This window comes from Xyrauchen texanus, chromosome 3, assembly GCF_025860055.1.
Source record: "Xyrauchen texanus isolate HMW12.3.18 chromosome 3, RBS_HiC_50CHRs, whole genome shotgun sequence".
NCBI lineage: Eukaryota > Metazoa > Chordata > Actinopteri > Cypriniformes > Catostomidae > Xyrauchen > Xyrauchen texanus.
In genome coordinates, this window is record NC_068278.1 from 9,916,212 (window position 1) to 9,930,642 (window position 14,431).

A 14,431-nucleotide genomic window follows, 5' to 3' on the forward strand; every position below is an offset into this window, starting at 1 on the left:
TAAACCTGTTTTCCTTTATATTGGTATTTGAAACCATTAAATGACTGATTACAGCAAACACCCATATTTCTTGAAAACAGTGCATGTAGCCAAAACGTGGTAGAGGATGTCACCAGCATCACTCGGTTTCTTTAGAAACATAGTTTGCACCAATGGAGAATGCATACCAAATGATTTCATTTACTAGAATAGCATATCAAAAATAATATGCTCTTTCTTAAAAGGAAGCATTCCATCAAAAATCAGTGCAGAACAGATCCTTTATCTTGCCATATACATTGACAAAACCTATGAGCTGTAATAAATCAAAAACAATGAAATCCTGGAATGTTTATTTTGTAAACTATCAGGTCAAATGTTGAAACTTCAGTTATGCATTTATTTCTGCTTGCGTTATAAGGACTAGGGTGTCCTCCACAACTGTTGGATCCATTTCATCTTAGTCAGCATCCATAGCCTTCCATAGATTTGTCACCAAGGAGTCCTTAAGAGTGATGTGTAGAAGTCTGCTCCACATCATCTAGTAGAGAAGAGCTTGTACTCCACGCAGTCACTCCATAGTCTTCATCAGTCATAGAGGTGGGAGTTGTGAAGAGCTCCTCCAGATCTGCAAGACAAAATTATTCCCAGAGCAAACACATGCACCCCATCAAACAACTAAGCTTAGAGGAAAAAGTAATACTGTACTTCTAACCTTTCCATTAAACCAAGTTGATTTAAATTCAGAGAATAACATTTTAAAATATGCTTAAGAATATGATACCTCAACGAGGAAGAAAAAAAGTACCGTTTTCTGGCAAGACTTTCGTTTTCCACATGTCTTCAATAGCTTCTCTTACATCTCCATTTTCCTCTTCATTGTAATTACGGTCCTCCTCCTCGTAGTCATCCTCCTCGTCGTCATCCTCACTTGCAGTGACATTGGGATGTTCAGTGGGTTCCAAAGTTGGAAGACTAGTTACATCACCTTCAGTGTCTGTTGGGACAATAATGCTTAAAACTGCAGTCTACATTATTGAATTGTTAAAGCCAAGTATGTAAAGTTTAAAAGCAGTTAAATAGGTTTTACAAAGTTTAAAAAAAGATGGCACATAAAATTAAGTAATCTCCAAGGGAAGAAACTTCCACCCACCGGCATTAAATGTTGCAAAAAGTAAATGTTACCAAGGTACACAGAGAATTAGGTCATTTACAAGAGTGAAAATCTGCATTCTATACTCGATTCGCTCAAGTAGTGATAACCACATTTACATGAAAATCACGTGGTGTGTACAGAACTAGTTGATGCAGTGATTGGACACTGGCAGACCATCTGATGTACAGTGCCAGGATTTTTAAAAAAGAGAGGTACATGTCTCGACTCATTCACAAATTTTTATATGGTCCATCCAATGTATTTGCATCCACCAGCCAATCGGAAAGCGCTTCAAAGCAGCCGCATAAACAGAAGAGAGTGCCTTTGTCTTCAAAAAGAGCGAACACCCAGCATGTTAAACTGTTGGCATCCATGTTTCTGGTTTACCGCCACGAGACACTAAAATGTTGCATCGCAATTTCGGGAACCACTCGTGTATTCTGTACACACACGGAAAGATAATTTAGGGGATGTTTCTTTAGTTCTTGACCCAGTTACACCACTAATGGTTGACCATTGAAATTTCAAATCAGTCCAGGACAAGACTTAATCAGCTTTTAAAATGCATTCATTATAGACTGTAGCATGTGTCAAATACAAACCCATCTCTTCAGTGACACCATTTTTCCATAGGCTGCTATGAGGCATTGGTTTCTTGGCTTTACTGGGAGAAGGAAAATGCGGAACACCCTCCTTCACTCTGGGTGGAGCCAGAAATCCCATATCAGTTTTTGGAAAGATGGCCAGAGGACCCAAAGTTTTCTCCTGTTCCCATCCTATGACCAACATTTATCAAAATGGTTAGTATGTTGACCAAGTCAACATATTGTTAAGCTGGTCGCACACTGGTTGAGAAGCGCCACAGCACGTTGTGTGTAAGACATGGGACACAGGACGCGTTGGTGCTGTGCAGGTGGCAGTCCAAAGCTGTGACTAGTCACCGTACAAACAAAAGTCACGAAGGTATTTGCACTTCAGCAAAAATGACCAAAGTGACAGTTTGCAAGTTGTTGTATGAAACTCGTACAACTGCGCAAACTGAAAGTTTACAAATGGCGATGTATATACAATATATTTTCTAGCCATAGCTCAAATAAATGTCACTATATAATGATTTGGGACAAATTTAACAGAAAACTATACAAGTGGCGCTCCGCAACACGGCAGAATTGAGCAGCCTACAGAGTTGTAGCTGGGCGCAAACGACAGATGGCGGCGATGGTATGCGTACGGTCATGGAATCAATGGTTTCAAATCTTTGAATGTGCCATGTCATCCACCAGACACGTCCAGTGTGCGACCTGCTTTATTCTACACACTTGGAGTTAGAAATTTCCCCCAAATCAAAATCATTATTTCTGATTCTAACTTCTAGAGATCAATATACATTGAAAGTTCTCACAGACCTTCAGACTGTTCTGACTTGGTATGCCATGTCTTTTATGACAGATCACACTTTCACAAACCTTGCCCAAAGTGACCAAATATTCCATGGATTTATGTTGCCTTCATGTGCTATTGGAATCATCCTATTTCCCATTTCTGAAGAAGGAATTAGGAGTCTTCGCATTCAAGTGCTTGCTGTCGTAAAGAACAGGAAATGCGGATGACACGTTCATAAAGCACGTGAAGGCAACATTTCACTGATGAAATATTCAAATTAGACAAGATTCTGAAATGAAGTGTTCATGATTTCAAACTCACAGTTGTCAAAACACACTCAAAGTCTTTGGCCACTTCCACACCAATACGTTTTTGGTTAAAAATGTGTTTCACTATGATTATGCCTCATCCAGGAGCAGTGTGTACATCTACAATAAACAAGACTTCACCAAAACACTCTCGTACTACATCATTTGAAGAACAATGATGTTAGGAAACTGAATAGATTGAACTGAAAAGTGTAGCTGTGGCCTTAAGCCATTCTTTCTCTCGGGAGTCTAGCTTTCTGTCGGACCTGTAAAACCTTCAAATTCAAGCTTACATACCTTCAGATAAGGCTTTGTAAAGCCAACATCAAGGTTTGTCTTGGCAAGCTTTTTTTTTTTTGCAAAACTCGTTAGTGACGCTAGTGGTCCAACAATTGCACACTTCACCTTCAAGGGATTTAAGATTAAGTGGCATTACATTAATAACTACTACAGAATAACAACAGACAAATTCAGTGAATATGAACAAGTAATTTGTTAAGAGTTGCTAATGAGCCCTAACGAGTTGCTATGCCCTTTTGCGGAGCAACACCTAGACAAGTACCTAGTCTATTCAACATAACATCATTTAAGTGTGAATCACAAGGGCTGAGGGCACCATTTGGTACAGGGCCAATCACCAGCACTCCTTCCACTCGCCTCCTCTTGAGGGTCAATTATACTTCTCCAGGAGGGAAGAACAGGCTCACTTGGTGTTTGGAGGATGTCTGAGGATCTTCCAGAACTGTTTTGAATCCTGGGTTGGAATTTGCTGGGCCTGTGGGTAGATGAGGTCTGGTCTGTTATGGAAGCTGCAGGTGGCCCAAATTGTTCCTGCTTGAAACGGAAGGACGGAGCGTAATTCTGTTTTTGGCAACTGTAACAAGCCCAATCATCTCCATCTGCAGAGCTCCAGCTTGTAGGTTAAAGAGAACAAGGAGGGAAACTTAAGGTTTTTTTTCCAAAAGAAACTAAAGTACCAACAATTACTGTTTGCAACTAGCAAGCAGTATGATAATTCTCTCATGTAAGGGTTCCCACACTTCTTGACCAATTTATTTCCATGACTTTTCCAGTAACTCGTGATTACTGGAAGATTTTTTTTAAATCTTAGTTTCCTACTCAATTTATCATTGTATTTTTTGTTAGAAATTAACAAAAAAATCGATACCCTCGTGCTTGCCTTTCCAATCTCTACAGTAAGACTACAATAATGATTTTACATTAAGATGTCCGGTGTGATTTGCTGGGAAATTTCAGGCTTTTGTCCTTGTGCGTTTACATCATATAAGTCTCTTGTAGGACTTATTACTATCAGTGACTCTTGATGTAGCTAGTGTTATGGTGATCACCAGGCAACAGATATACTTAAAATATTGTCAGCATTGCCAAAGCACAACCGAGGTCTGCTTGCACTGTTTTACACAGATTAGGCTTAAAAGCTCAAAGTTTACTTAGGTCAGACGTGAATGCCAAGCGTCTGAAGAGGACATAGTCATCAGTAGGGTGCTGTAATCTGAGGTAAAGAACAATTTATGATAATATTGTCAGATTTGAAAAGCTGATTTGTACTACGTTGTGATTTGATAATAATCTTGACCAAATGTTTTAGAGAGATTGGTCATTTTCCATTCAAGTTGCACTTGTATAACACTTGTTTACTCAGAAAAATAGCTGCCCGAGAGAGTTACGAAGATGGCTGCCAGTGGACTGACTTGCCAAAAGGACTTTGCTGCAAGTAACTTAATTTCAAGACTTTTCCTGACCTGAAAATCAAAACTGAATAATTCCCTGATATTTTCTATTCACTTCAACCATGACAGTGGGAACCCTGTAATGTAGAATTTTACCAAACACTGGACTATACGATGTCAAAGATTCAAACCTTCCATCGATGAAGGAGCATGCTTTATGAACAGGGTTAACTTCATTCATTACTGGGTATACTTGAAGGGTACATGTGATGTATATCTGCATGACAAAGTGAGAAGTGAATTAAAATTCAAAGTAAATAGTTTGAAAATCATAATTAGACATGACAAATTATCCCCACTCCCCTTTTCCTCCATATTCACATTCATTACTAACCCTCCATCAGACCATGTTAATGTTTTGTCCCAGAGAACATGTTACAATGGGAATAATTATATATATATATACACACACACACACACACACACACACACCTCTGTCCTCTTCTCTTGTTGGAACTTGAAGGCATCCAGCTGCATTTGGAGTTTGTCATTCTGGATTCGTGGCAGGAAACGGGATTTTGAGCCAGTTAGCTTTCCGTCCATCAAACACCTTGAGAAAAAGAACAATACAAATTGAATATAGGCAATTAGTGGAATGTCTGATTTTTATCAATAGTTTGCAGTACAAGCACCACCAACAAGAACCAACAAATGAAACCCTCATATGTATAAGGGGCAAGACAATTATTTACATACATTGTATGCATTCTCCCAGGGTACTGCACAACCTTGAAAGAGAAACTATTGAGATGCAGAAGACTAAAACCAAAACAACTGTAATAAAATGTACCCACCCAGGTTTTTCAACAAATGTGTATCTGGGGACAGAGTTAAAATCAGGAGTCACCGTCGCAACACAGCTCTCGAAAAAAATACGGAGGTTGCCGTAGTGATCTAGACGACATGAGGCTTCCAGGTTTATAATATCACCCAGCAAGTACACACCAGAGGCCCGTTCAGAGCTCCAATCACCTGAATCAGAAATAACGCAAACCATATATGTAAACATGCTACCTTCTACACACAGTCCCGTCAATGGTTAACACTGAGTATTCAAATCCTCAGAGGACGGAAGGAGGACTGGTTAAGGATGGGAATCTTGTACATACTTGTCATAAGCTTTAGTGAAAACTGCAGGTCCTCCACTGTGGATTGTGATGAATTGAAAGGAATCAATGCTGGCCTGATGGGGTTGCTGGTTAGGTTAAACCTCCTGAGAGACAGAGGACACCAACATGAGCATATATTGTAAAAGAGCTTACCAAATTTAACTAGGAATTGTTGTGTTTAAGGTCCTGATATACTTACGGAGAATTATTCTTAGCAACCGTATACTGTTTGCGAACATTCAGATAGCTGCCACACGGCAGGAGGCGTTAAGAACTACATTTAAATACAAGGATGCTCAGTAAAACCTTCACTAATGTTACATTAAAATGTGTTATGACTTTGCCTCATTCTACGAGTAGAATTCACACTAGATCAGTAAAAGATGCTAATATTTATGCATGGGGGTCTGGGTAGCTCAGCAAGTAAAGACGCTGACTACCACACCTGGAGTCGCAAGTTCAAATTTGCAGCTAGATTCGATTTTTGCAAGGGTGCAAAGATGGGTGTATAAAAGATTCTTAATGGGAATACAGTCAAACGAATGATGGCTTACTTTGGACAGATGTGTGAATGGCTTGCGGCTGCATATGGCACATGAGTGAATGGCCACTTCAGAGTATTTGAGTAGATTTGATTCCTTTTGACCAATTAATCAAAAATGCATGACATGTACTTGGAAGATGTCTTGCGAACGATCGTACAGATTCGCCAATGATGGCATAACTGCATGCTTGTCTGTTCATGTTGACTGATCTCAACTGACTGTACGAGAAATAGCGGTCAGCCTCATAGAAGGTGGAGCTCCAGGTCACATCTACCGATGACATGGACCAAAGGCAGTAAGAAGGTGTTTAGCAGCTGTTAAGAAGTTTTATTAAAATTCATCCAGGCGAACCGTTAAGAACCACCGAAACAAACTCAAACAGCTTTTTGGCAAAATGTTGTTCTAAATGTCATCACACCATTCTTCTTCGATTTTGTAGGAAGTATATCAGGGCCTTTAAAGGAATATTCCAGGTTCAATGCAAGTTCAGCTTGACAATATTTGTGTCATGTTTATTACCACAGAAAATAAAAAATAAAAAAAAATAGCAGAAATCGAGGTTACAATGAGGCACTTCCAACGGCAATGAATGGGGACATTTTTTAGGGTTTAAAAAAAGGAAGAAATGTGTAGCTTATAATTTTATAAAAGCACTTACATTAATTCTTTGGTTAAAACCAGTTTATTATTTGAGCTGTAGTTTAAATAGTCATTTTAGGGTTTATGGTGTATGTTGTCATGACAACTGTAAAATTGGATAGAACACATTACTAAGTGATTTTATCACACTTAAAATCATGTTAACACTTAGTTCAAGTCTTTTAATGTTGATGGATTGGCCCTGTTCACTTCCACTGCATCACTGCAACCCAGATTTCTGCTTTTTAAATAAATTTTTTAAAGGAGGGGCAAGTCGAAATTATTCGTTTTTGTAATCAGCATTATGCCACAAATACGGTTGATTGAGCTTAACTTTTATTGAACCCAGAATATTCCTTCAGTACATGTCTTGTCCCACATTCATTCTAAAAGGAATGATAATGGCATTTGGAACCAATCCTAATGGGATTACACACGAATCCTCAGAATCCAATAAAATCCTATTGCAGACAACGAAATTCTGTGGGAAAACACAGATGAAAAATAGGAATTTCAGTGTATCCAGTAGGTTAAAGGTTTTTTTTTCTTGAGAATTGGTTCCAAATTATGATCCCATAAGCATTTCTTTGGGGTTTTTCAACAAACGATGGTAATACCATACTTTAACATGTCCACTGCCACAGCATAGTCTACTTTACCTGCTGTAATGGCATTCTATAGGAATAACTGCATTCTCCATTCGAATCACCCCATCTGGAGTGGGTTGCGGAGAGAAGACGAGGAGGTTTGTGTAAATAAGGGAGTCATCTGTAATCTGAACAAAACAGTCTTCATTGAACAATCTGTCCCAAAATTGTTTAAGGTTAACCCAAGTAGTTGCAAAGAACTAATTAGATTTGAATGTCGAGAAGGAAAAACCAGTAGCAGCAAAAATATTACAGTCTTAGTCTTTGGATCTGGGCAGATGAAATGCTGCATCAGAGCCGATTTGCCGTGGATTAAACCATCTTTGTGGTGGAAAAGAAAGTATAGATGGTTTAATACTCACGATGTGCATGAATCTTTAAACATGTTGTCGATAAGCCAGTTCGCAAAATAGAATTAAAGATTCCGTTAGAGTGCGAGTGACAAACTGAACCGGATAATAAATGTAGTAATTAATAAATTAGTTGATAAAACAGTAATAATTGCTTATAATAATGGACAACCTGTTTATGTATGGAAAATGTAATGGCTGTCCGGGAACATATGACATAAAAACCAATAAACCGTGTTTTTTGGGGGTTTTTTTTCAACCGGTTCATTGAAACTGTTCAAAAGAAATAGTGTCGCAAAAATAAGACAAATCTACCAACATTAATGCAAAAAAGTTAGACCAATCACAATAGAGAAGGCAAAATTTCAATGTCATCGTTGATATATATTTTTTTTTTAATGGTGATCCTTAACATGCCCCCACCCACTACCTTTTTTTAAGAGAATGTTTGAAGTTAGACCCCCTATGTTCATTTTAGTATAAATGTATTAGCTTTTGTCAAGTTTTTCTTAAAAACATCCAGTAGCAAGTATCTTATGGTGTGCTGTCTGAGATAAGCATGTTGAGTAACCCTCTTGGATTTTGTTAATATTTTCATTGTTTTGTTGATTGTAATAAATATATAATGGGCATTTCCTAAATCACAGTAGCGTCATCTTTATTTTTTAAGTAACTGACAAGAACGCTGTGAAGGATTGGGTTGTCCTGTTGTTTAAAGGGATAGTTTGCCATATTTCCAATATATGAAGCTATGATTGTGGGTTTTATTTTCAAATGCCACATGTTGTAATGATGTAAAAGGAATAGTTCAGCCAAAAATGAAAATTCTCATCATTTACTCACCCTCATGCCATCCCAGATGTGTATGACTTTCTTCTACAGAACACAAAGATTTAAGATAAGAATATATCAGCTCTAAAGTTCCATACAATGAAAGTGAATGATAACCAAATCGATCTTGGTGCATCCGTCAAGTGCACTAGGAAGTGTTATTAAGCTTGAAATAATGATTGTGCCTAAAAACTGCAATAGCAAGTGAAAAATGAGTTGTATTTTGGTCTGTTCTCATCTAAAATTGATTAGATCACTTCTGAAGATATGGATTTATATGGATTACTTTTATGCTGCCTTTATCTCCTTTTTGGAGCTTCAAAGTTCTCGCCACCATTTACTTGCGTTATATGTACCTACAGAGCTGAGATATTCTTCAAAACATCTTCGTGCAGAAGAAAGTCAAACACATCTGTGATGGCATGAGGGTGTGTAAATAATGAGAATTTTCATTTTTGGGTGAACTACCTCTTTAAAGTGTCCGGGATCGTTTCGCCGACAAAACTTTGAAAAGAACATCTCACAAGAAATTTCAGTTGACAAAAAACTACAGAAAACCAAAACTAAGATGTGATCTAGGCGCTTTATACAGTGGAAGCCAATAAAGAGACTTATCACAGCCTCTTTTTCATTCACATTTGAAATCAAATATGGCGCTACTGTGAATAAGGTACATAGTATCATTTAAAGGTGCACGCAGTAACTTCTCTCATTAAAAAGTTTAACTCCTGAAGACATGAATTGTAATTTTGCAATATATGTAGGAAATCATTACCACTCACACTAAAATGAAGACTCCAGTCATATCAATAACCTTATAAAAGCATTTTTTTTCTTCATGGAGAGGGTCCGCACATGGGGGCTGCCATGTTTGAGTCACATGACCAGCTGAATACTACTCAATCTCAGTAAATGTCCTGTTATTTGACACTTTCATTAATTGATTAAAGTAATCATGACTGACTGAATACTAAATTTCTACTATGGCATCTGAAACTGAAAACATTTTAAATGATGCTGCATCCAAACCACTAGATGTCAGTGTAAGTCCAAGACGACACAAAGACACCGAGTGAAAATTAAAACATTTCTCAAAAAAGTATGTAAAAAACATAAAATAAAAAAATGAAAAGCAATAATGAAATAAATATGCAGAAGGTTTGAACTGAGTAAAAGTAATTTGCTCATCATACCCAGTGTTGAGTGCCGCAGTCAGTCAGTTCAGCTGCAATGATGAACTCGTTTGAGGAGAACGCCGTCACTTTACATGCGGGAATTAATTGACTGTCAACACCAAGCCGCAGCTCTGACGCATCCACCGGTAAACCAAGCTCAAATAGATCAACCTTAATCGCAATCTCCATGTAACTCTCGTGGCAAGTCACGGCTACAGGTTTCACACGCGTGATCGGTCTACCGGGCGGATCGTTCACTTTGTTCGACTGTTGCTTGATCTGAAATCTTTCACTCATCTGTGACCCACCGGATGGATAGGGTATAAGGGAGTCAGAGCCCCATGGATAGGCCCTCACATCAATAAACTCTGCTATCAAAGTGAGGATGAGGAGATGCACGATAAAACTTCCTGTCATCATCGTTATTTAAATGGAAAAGACAAATCTGCAAGCTTTAACCACGTACAACCTAGCGAGCTTCCGGCCCACTTCCGCTCCTTTAAATAAACTATTGGTCAATTAGTGAATTAGCCTCGTAATCAAGGTTTAATAGGCGTTGTGATGTGGAAAGTCAGGCAATAATTAAAGAGACTGTAAACAGCCCCTCCCACTTCATCAAATGTTTGGAAATCAGGTGGTTTCTTCTTTTTCCACCCAGCAAAAATTAGTTGAAAAGACGTCTTTGCCTGACGTCTCAACAACGTTGATATAAGGTTGAAAAGTGAAAGTTGAGAAGATGTCTTTTTCAGGCTGTTTCAACGACATGAATTCAATCTCATTTCAACCATGAATTATATTATTATATCATCATATTATATTCATAATTTATCTCAAAATATAGTATAATTGTCAAAAAAGTACAGTACATCTGCTAGACCGTCCAGGGGCATGTTATTGTATGTATGGTGCTTGGTGGGTTTGGTTTTCCCATTTAGAATTTTTCACTCTTTGAATACTCAGCTCTGATTCACCACCTTTCCCCGGTCTTTTTTGTCTATAACATGTTAAATCTTACATGTTCTATACGAAGAAGTACACTTATGATGTGGATTTCTTTCTTACCCTCAAGATGGCAGCCAACACAATATCCAGCCAGACAGGACCACAACACTGTAAGGTCACTTGAAAGGCAATCATTTATACAAGTGAAGGAGACACAATAGTGGTAGAAAGATGAAAATTAACAGCATTTACTGAACTAACCAATTATAAACATTTAATTGTCAACCAAGCATGCTGAGACCCCATAATTTGAAGATGGGTCATTTATGTTGTTAAAAACTACACATTGTCCCAAATATATGGCCGGTAGTGCATTTTTGCAGGGCCCATTTCACCATGTCTAGCAAAGGAAACCCTATTTTTACCATCACCTTTGAGGAGAGTTGAAGAAGTGGTCCCTTCAAAAGTCTCCAGGGGAATTAAAAGTAATTAAATTGAGCAATATCACATAAGCAAGAGCACTGTTGTTTTCCAAATATCAGCAAGGCTGTGATTGAGCCATATAGTTAAATCCCTTAGTTTGTGTATTCCATTTCTGAAAAAGAAAATAGTTCCAAAACATAGCAAAGCATCAGGATTTGCTGTCACCAAGGAACATACAGACTGAAAGCCAGTCGGGAAGGAATAGAGTGTGAGTAACAGGGCTGTATTAAGGTGCTCCGGGGCCACGAGGCTTAATGTTTCACTGGACCCCAGTCAGTCGTCAGAGTGGGGGAATTTTTTGGATTTATTTGAAATACCCATTTAAGTGACTTAACCTGAATTAGGAGAGTTAGAGATGGGAGATTTTCACTACCACCCCTGGAGTCATGAGTTCGAATCCAGGGTGTGCTGAGTGAATCCAGCCAGGTCTCCTGAGCAATCAAATTCACCTGGTTGCTAGGAAGGGTAAAGTCACATGGGGTAACCTCCTCGTGGTCGCGATCAGTGGTTCTCGCTCTCAATGGGGCATCTGGTAAGTTGTGCGTGGATAGCAGAGAATAGCATGAGCCTCTACATCCTGTGAATCTCTGCGGTGTCATGCACAACGAACCACTTGATAATCCAGCACTTTGAGAACAGTGTTCTCCAAAGACAAATTGGAAGGATTTTGGGCATTTCATCCTCTACAGTGCACAATATACTTTTAAAGATTCAAGCAATCTGGTGAAATCTCTGTGCGTAAAGGGCAAGACGAAAACCAAACATCACTGTCTTTTTCATATAACGCTTTTCTAGGCACTCTTCACATAGTATAGGGGGAATCTCCTCAACCACCACCAGTGTGCAGCATCCACCTGGATGATGCAACGGCAGCCATAGTGTGCCAGAACGCCCATCACACACCAGCCACTGGTGAAGAGGAGAGTAGAGTGATGTAGCCAATTCAGGGATGGAGATTATTAGGGGGCCATGATCTGGGCTGGACTGGGAAGAGAAATCGGCCTGGGATTTTACATTGCAACTGGCCAAAATCTTATCGGGCGGGGGGTGTTGATGGTGATCTGAAAGTTGTTGAGTGGGGGGATCTTCGCTGTCCTTTATCTGCTTATCACGGCGCTGTTCTGCATAACGCGGCGGCTCATTTGAGCCCATTCGGCACGTTTCGTGGACGACCCACCGGCCCGCTCAGTTCTCCCGATGCAAAATCCGCCCCTAATCGGCCCAAAAGTGGGCCCACTGTGAAAATGCCCAGTATGCCAGATTACAAGTCCAGCCCTGCCCATGATAGATAAGGGCCTATGAGGAAATTTTGGCCAGGACACTGGGGTTACACCACCACTCTATACGAGATGTGCCCTGGGATTTTTATGACCACAGAGAGTCAGGACCTTGGTTTAACGGCTCATCCGAAAGACATCTGTAATATATATCATGAACATGGGCTTGAGATTACTTTAGTAAACCTTTGTTAGTCAACACCACTCGCCGCTGCAGCCACCGATGCAAGTTAAGACTTTACTATGTAAAGGAGAAGCCATACATCAACACTGTCCAGAAGCGCTGCCGACTTCTCTGGGCTCGCTCTCATCTTAGATGGAAAGTAGAACAGTGGAACTGTGTTTTTTGGTCAGATGAGTCCACATTTCAAATAGTTTTTGAAAAAAAAAACCCACAGCTGTCGTGATCTCCGGGCAAAAGAGGAAAAGGACCGTTAAAGCTGTTATTAGCATTAGGTCCAAAAGCCAGTGTCTGTATGGGCCAGGGGTGTGTTAGTGCTCATATCATGGGTAACTCGCACATCCATGAGAACACCATGAATGCAGACAGATATGTACAAATTATGGAGCAGCATATACTGCCATCCAACACCATGTTTTCCAGGAACGTCCCGAGATTTTTAAGCAGGACAACTTAAATTCCACATACATGCCGTATAATGCGGGTTCTAGATTGGCCTGCCTGCAGTCCTGACCTGTCTCTAATTGAGAATGTGTGGCACATTATGAAGCACACAATATGGCAATGAAGACCCAATACAGTTTTGGATGAATGGGGGGAAATTCCAATTTTTAAACTTAACAAACGTGTGTCTTCAGTGCCTAAATGCTTAAAGTGTTATTAGAAGAAATTGAGTTATTTCACAGTGGTAAACACTCGACTGTCCCAATTGTTTTGGAGCGTGTTGGAATCATCTGATTTGAAATTACTGTACATTAAAAAAATATATATAAAAAACATATTATAATTTAATCACTTTATCCACAACATTGATATGTAATATAACAACTTACATCTGCACAGTGAAGTGAATGAACAGGTGAACATAAACAAAATTACGTGCTAGTCAGAATATGAGTAACTTGCGTTGTGAAAATGCCGTTTCCGTAAGAAACACGCTACACGCAATGTAATATCCTTTCACAGAAAATGTAGTCTCTAAAGTCTCTAAAGCATGAAGAATTCATAATACAGTAGGCTAAATTCTAAAAAGTAGCTAATAAAAGTAGCTAATAGTCTATTCATTATCATTTAAGAAGCTCAGGTTTATCAAAACAAGGAGAAGGTATGTATATGTTTGGTATCTTTAAATTAGAAAATGTTTATAATATTTATTTTGTAAATCTTTGAATATTTGATTAAAGTTTGGTCTGTTACAGTTTTGCACACTTTTTTGTCCATTTTGCACGTCATCATGAACATTGACTAAAATTATGTAATTTTTGTCAGCGTAAAACTGACTAAAAATAATGATTATGAAATGACGAAATATTAACACATTTTAAAGGACATTTTCATCAAAAGACTAAAACTATCACTAAAACAAAACTTTTAAAAAAAATTGCTGCTTTTATGCTGCCTTTATGTGCTTTTTGGAGCTTCAAACATCTAGTCACCATTCACTTGTATTGTATGGACCTACAGAGCTGAAATATTCTTCTAAAAATCTTTGGTTGTGTTCTGCTGAAGAAAGAAAGTCACACATCCGGGATGGCGTAAGGATGAATAATGCTGAGAATAATGCTTTTTTTGGCTGAACTATCCCTTTAAGATATGATGACGTTTTGTTTTACAAAATAAATTACACATACCCCAAACGTGAATTTTGAAGAAGCATTGAAGCAACTTACTTAAA

The 14,431-nt window shown here is 38.7% G+C and overlaps 1 protein-coding gene across 1 annotated transcript; it reads right to left on the reverse strand.

Annotated features, from left to right (window-relative positions):
• Positions 1–485: 485 nt before the first annotated feature.
• LOC127621918 (zona pellucida sperm-binding protein 3-like) lies at positions 486–10,290 on the reverse strand. The gene is made up of 10 exons (XM_052095730.1): positions 9,892–10,290; positions 7,530–7,645; positions 5,687–5,790; positions 5,372–5,549; positions 5,010–5,127; positions 4,709–4,794; positions 3,465–3,739; positions 1,738–1,911; positions 788–976; positions 486–607 (listed from the first exon to the last, which is right to left on the reverse strand). The coding sequence occupies exons 1-10, from the start codon at positions 10,288–10,290 to the stop codon at positions 486–488; spliced, it is 1,761 nt and encodes a 586-aa protein (XP_051951690.1).
• Positions 10,291–14,431: the final 4,141 nt, after the last annotated feature.

Bases quoted from the DNA above. Each gene is read 5' to 3' on its own strand.
- LOC127621918 (XM_052095730.1), bottom strand. From the start codon at position 10,290: ATGACAGGAAGTTTTATCGTGCATCTCCTCATCCTCACTTTGATAGCA. The intron at 4,795-5,009 runs GTGTGTGTGTGT...TTTGTCATGCAG, and splicing joins AACAAGAGAAGAGGACAGAG to ATATACATCACATGTACCCT. The intron at 608-787 runs GTACTTTTTTTC...TTTGTCTTGCAG, and splicing joins GAAAGTCTTGCCAGAAAACG to ATCTGGAGGAGCTCTTCACA.